Source organism: Squalius cephalus (genome assembly GCF_949319135.1).
Source record: "Squalius cephalus genome assembly, chromosome: 2".
Classification (NCBI taxonomy): Eukaryota; Metazoa; Chordata; class Actinopteri; order Cypriniformes; family Leuciscidae; genus Squalius; species Squalius cephalus.
In genome coordinates, this window is record NC_137123.1 from 6,922,012 (window position 1) to 6,928,011 (window position 6,000).

General features: G+C 36.2%; 1 protein-coding gene across 1 annotated transcript; it reads right to left on the reverse strand.

Annotated features, from left to right (window-relative positions):
• Positions 1–2,609: 2,609 nt before the first annotated feature.
• On the reverse strand, positions 2,610–5,599 carry LOC307154800 (polymeric immunoglobulin receptor-like; the record flags this gene model as incomplete). The annotated part of the gene is made up of 4 exons (XM_079864890.1): positions 5,291–5,599; positions 4,902–5,213; positions 4,501–4,818; positions 2,610–2,794 (listed from the first exon to the last, which is right to left on the reverse strand). The coding sequence occupies exons 1-4, from the start codon at positions 5,559–5,561 to the stop codon at positions 2,610–2,612; spliced, it is 1,086 nt and encodes a 361-aa protein (XP_079721016.1). The 5' UTR covers positions 5,562–5,599.
• Positions 5,600–6,000: the final 401 nt, after the last annotated feature.

Genomic DNA, 6,000 nt, shown 5'->3' on the forward strand with positions numbered 1-6,000 from the left:
ATGAGTTTTGATTGGTGGCACCCAGAATGCACTGCAAACATGCTTTATTATTGTCACCATTGTTGAGATTCACAGGCTGATTCTTGATGCCAGTGAGTCTAAATAAAGTAATTTTCTAAGTATTTTAATCAGAACATTTTTTAATAAATATTTTGGATTATATTGATAATGATAAAAATAATTTGCTGTAGAATCACAGGCTACTGTAATCAACAAGGTAAGCCTGACTCTCTAAATGAGAGTTGATATTCAGGTCAAATTATGATTATCAAATCATAACCAACACCACCTGATCACCTTTGTTCTTTGTTCATCTGAGAGTTATAACTCAGATACAACAGCCAAACAAGATCTAAAGCTAATGATTTAAGGGTCAAGAGCCCAACTAAAGCAAACTCTGATCACCATAACGGTGTCTTAAAAAATTCGATTTTCTCCTTCAGTTATTCTGCTTGCTAACATCAGGTGTCTTCAATAATGGTCAATCATCACTCAATTAATCACTTAATTAGCTCATTACCTTTAACACTCTTGAGTGTTAATTTAACACTCATATTTTAACACTGACTCTGGAGCCATATAAACTCCCAGGAGAGTTAATTTAACACTGGACTTTTTGCTGTGTACACTCTTCCTAAAGTAATAATAATGATAAAAAAACTTTATTTTATCTCATAATTTATACACATAGCCTAGTTTGATATAGGCCTACTGTCATTTTGTGTAATTTTAATATTTAATTTTTGAAGTTTCAGAGTACAATACAACTTTGTCACAACAAATGTTTAATATAGTACTGTATATATTGTATAATGAGGCATTTCATCATTTATCGGTCATTTAACAGTGTTTCTTGAATTTGTGAAGATACTGTGACATTCACGAGCCTCAGCGCAAATAAAATGCCATAAAATCACATTTAAAAAAAAATCAAATAAAGTACCACAAAAGTAAATCATACGCTTCATGGTGCGTAATTCAAGTCTTCTAAAGACATACAACAGCTTTATGTAAAAAAACAGGTCTAAATTTATTAGATTTTTCATATTCCTCTCTCTGATCTGCTCATATGATGATTCACCAGTCAACTTTGTTTACATTCAAACAGACTATCAGCGCCATATAAGGAGAAAAGGGAGGAGTTGAAACTGCACCTTAACCTCATTGGCTCTCACGTCTTTGTCGTTCCATATTTGAATATTCAGAATCTATAATAAGAACTGAAGGCTTTATATGCAACCGTGGGTGAAATAGATCAAGTCACACGAAAACCAGATGCAAATAGGCATTATTTATTCAGACTGTTGTTTACAGACAATGTTTACATTAAATTATATTCCAACATAAAAATAATTTTAGATAACCTGACTAAAACTTATTGGAGAAAGAGCATGTTAATGTTATACCTAATTGTTATAATTGTTCATACAACAAACAAATTCACATCATCTTTTTTTGGAGTGGAAAGTTTGTGCCCATCGTTAATTACACTTTTTTTTTTATCACACCTGCAGGCGTGAACAACTCAGTACATAAGAGCAAAAGAAAACCACAAGCTGAAGAGCATTTCTTGCTGTTGATTTAAAGCAATCTATAAAGCAAGTCTCTTTATCCTAGAACCTTTATCATAATCATTAATTGCTAACGGAATCCAAATTGTGTTTGTTCTTTAAAATATTCTTCCAATTTTCCCCCAAAAAAACACCTGCATTCGTGAAATATTTCTTTTTTTAAAAGACCACAAACAAACATGTAAATGCCCAGAGTCAAGAGCCCAACTAAAGCAAAGACTGGGTTGCCACAACGTTGAGTACAAACCAAACTATTATTAATAAGAACTTCTGTAGACGTGTGACAGAAATAAAGTCAGTCTGGTTAGTAATAAGTGAAGCTGGTAAGGCTGTTTGTGGAGTTGTTTAATCCTCCTCTGCTGAGATCTTCACAGATTTAATGTCTTCTTTTCTCTTCAGTTGATTTCATCTAAGACTGTGACTGAAGTCAGTTGTAGTCCTTGTGTTTCTCTCTCCTTCAGTGATTCTGCTTGTTAACATCAGGTATCTTCAATAAAACTCAATCATCACTTAATTAATCACTCAATTATCTCATTAACTTTAACACTGCTTCAGTGAAACTTATAACACTCTGAGTGTGGACTCATATAAACACTGATCAGTGTAATTTAACGCTGGGAAATTTGCTGTGAATCTTCTTGTATTGAGCTGCTGCTATTGAGCTGCTGTTAAAGAGGCGCCAAGAGCTGCATTTAAAATACACATCTTTGCATTTGGAGTGGAAACTTTACATTTCGTTTTGTGTCACTTCAGGTTTGTATTTCCTGTTTTTATCACACATAAACTGAGATGAACTGAGACAAACTCTTAATGCACACCAATCAACATCTGACACATTTTGAACGTGTGAAAGAAGCAACATGTTCGGCAGTGGAAACTTTAAAGTGTCTCATGATTTAACAGACTGAATGACCCTGGCCAATAAAACATTACACTAAACTATGGATTATAAGGAGAATTTTATCAGCTAACTGTAAACATAAGCAAATACTGGTCTGGTGTAATGTGTGCTGATCTGTGATCTCTGTTATAAATGAGTTAGTTGAGTCTTGTGTGGTAAATGACCGTGGCGTAATCAGAGTAAAGCTCGTTCTTACTGACAGTGACTGAAGCTTCACTGAGAGACTCTTCATGCTTCTGGAAACTGACAGACGCGTACAGGAGCTCATCAGAGAGGATTGTGGGTAGTTCATCATGACTGTTAATCTGAGATGATCCAGGATCTGAGAGATAATCAGATCAACATAAAGTGTTAAACTGGAGACGAACAGCAGCATCTGAGACAGAAACTCATTGAGATTTTACTGTTGCAGATTGAAGCAGCTCAGAGACACTCAAATAACTAATTATTCATTTGTATCAACAGAATAAAATAAATGAACAGAATAAATGATCAAACCTCGTCTCTAGTGTCTTAATTTACACACAGTCAGAGTGAATCCACCAATCAGCAGCAGACTCACACACACACAAATAATGATGATCATGGAGAAACCTGAAAATAAAACACAAAGGCACTAAAGAGAAATCTAGAGAAACACAAATAACTTAATATCTACACAAATATTCAAATTTATTAAAATAACTTTCAGCACTTTTCTATGTAACATAAATGTCTGTTTTAACATTTATGGGTTGTAAATACATTTTAAACAAGTGTGAGTAAAAACATTATAAAATATAGCAGCAATTACCAGGATTCAACTCTTTAAGCACATGCGTAAAAAGGTATTTTGTTTTCTTTAGCAATCCTGTAACCACCTATCATGGAAAGCATTTACAGCCAATATAGGCAATTTACTGAAGAAATACATCGTTTTTAAAGGTTTTGAACAGGTATACCGCCACCTAAGAGTGGTATAAGTTTGCATAAATGTAAAAGTGTGCATGCTTCTTTATCTCTTAAGTCGCATCATGTGCTCACCTAATGACACAAAGTTCTGAGCTTTCATTTAGGAAAGAGGCTTTTGGGTATACTTGACCATGCCCATTATCTGCATGAACCTGCTATGGTTGAGTGGAAAAAAACTTCCCGTTCACAAAAGTAGATTTCTGAAATAAACTAAATTTTTAACTAACGATTCGATTGACAGCGGCGGTCCTGAAGGCAAAGTTGTTCAGAATGAGTTCTACCATATGGTATGACTGTCGTGGACATTGAATAATAAACAGACCTTAACGCACCTGAAAAACACGAAGACGCTTTTAGAACAGAAAGCTGATTTCTGAAAAGGTTTCAGCGCTACGCTTCCCTAAACACCCCACACACTCAGCCACTTTTCCTGTTTTTGTAAACACTGTTACAAAGGCCACAATCTCACATAAAAAGTCAAGATGCCCAACTAAAGGAAACACTGATCACCATAATGATCACCAAACATTTTCAGCAAACCATCAACATCTAAAGCTCTGTTAATTCTCTATAAGAGCATTTGTAGACGTCTGACAGAAATAAAGTCAGTCTGGTTAGTAATAAGTGAAGCTGGTAATGCTGTTTGTGGAGTTGTTTAATCCTCCTCTGCTGAGATCTTCACAGATTTAATGTCTTCTTTTCTCTTCAGTTGATTTCATCTAAGGCTGTGACTGAAGTCAGTTTTAGTTCTTGTGTTTCTCTTTCCTTCAGTGATTCTGCTTGTTAACAGCAGGTGTTCATAATTAATGCTCAGTCATCAGTTAATTAATCACTTAATTATCTCATCAACTTTAACACTGATTCAGAGTTACTTTAACACTCTGTAGAGTGGGACCTTATGTGCTCTGAGCAGTGTTGATTTAACTCTGGGGATTTCGCTGTGTTACTAGTAGCGAAACAGTAGTTTGTTAATCTCTGCATACTTACACATAACTACATTCTACTTTATATGCCTCTGTTGAGTTTCATGTGTCTCAGCCATAGTTTCACATATTCAGATGTATAAACCTTCCTCACCCTCGTTCATGATGACGATCAGATGAGTGTAAAGATAATTCACGTCTCTCTCTAATGTCACTGCACACCAGTATTTCCCAGCATCCTCTGCTGTCAGTCCAGTGATGGTCCCAGTGAAGACACTTGCAGTGACGTCATCATTCAGAGTCAATCTGTCAGTCTTGGTCTCTTTCTCTTCTCTCACAGTCTCATTGAGAGTATTTCTATCTCTAGTGGAGCACTTCCCCTTACAGAGAGACTTTGACTTTGATTTATAGATTGAATCATAAGGGCAGAAGATCTCAGCAGATTCTCCTTCACGTCTCACTACTGGAGCCACTGCAAACAAACACAGACATTTAACACACATGATTCTGAATATTTCTGTATTTACTACAATGAAATCATCTGAATTCACTTACTGAAGAGGTCGAGCTGAATTTTGATGGCCAGGGAGATGAAAGTCAAATGTGTGTCTCTGGTTTCTGCTCCACACCAGTAAACTCCAGCATCTCTCACGCTCACATTACTGATGCTCACTGTAAAAACTCTCTCTTCATTTCTCTCAGATGAAGGACTCATTTCTGTCACTGCAGATGTGCTGATGTTCTGACAGATGTGATCATCATCCTCTTTGCAGAAATGAACTTTAAGTTCCTCTGGGATCTGACAGGTGATGTTGACTTCTTCACCAAGATGAGCAGATTCAGTCTCCATCTTTGGATATTTAACATCTAAGCCAAGAGAAATTACACTAAACATTGTAACAGACATTTTACGTATGCCAGATAAAGTATTTCTGGTTCCTCACCGTCTCTGACGTCCAGCTGAAGTTCAGTGAAGCTCTCAGTATAGTGAGACACATTCACTCCACATCTGTATGTTCCTGCATCTGCAGCTTTCAGCTCTCTAAAAAACACCATCAAGACTCCTGCTCTGGTGTCGTCATATAAAGAAACATCTCCATTCTTCATCCATTCATCGTGAACTCCTGGATTCTTCCTCTCTGAACATCCATCTGATTCTTTACAGATGTATTTTGGCTTGGTTTTGTGTTGAGGATGTTCACACTTGATCATCATACGACCTCCTGAGTGACCAGTCGCTCTAGACACGCCCACTTTAGCTGTCAATCACAGCATCATACCTAATCAATTATTCATGAACAAAGACCTCAAAAAACATGTATACCAGATTTGACTGAGTTTGTTCTACTTACTAATAACATGCAGATGAACAGTATTAATAATGGAGTAACTGTATGAGTGACTGTAGGCTGAAACTCCACATACATAAACTCCTCCATCATCTGGAGTCACAGCAGTAATTCTCACAGTGAAGAAGTAGTTATGCCAGTCATTACGAATGCTGACTCTTTTTTTCTTATCCCATGTGTTAGTAGTAGTGATCACCTCGTCAATAATGTTATTTTTGGTTTTGAATATGGTTTTCCCATCATCCCTTTGATTCCAAGAATATTTACAGCTAATATCAGCAGTTTCTCCACTGTTTGCATTCACT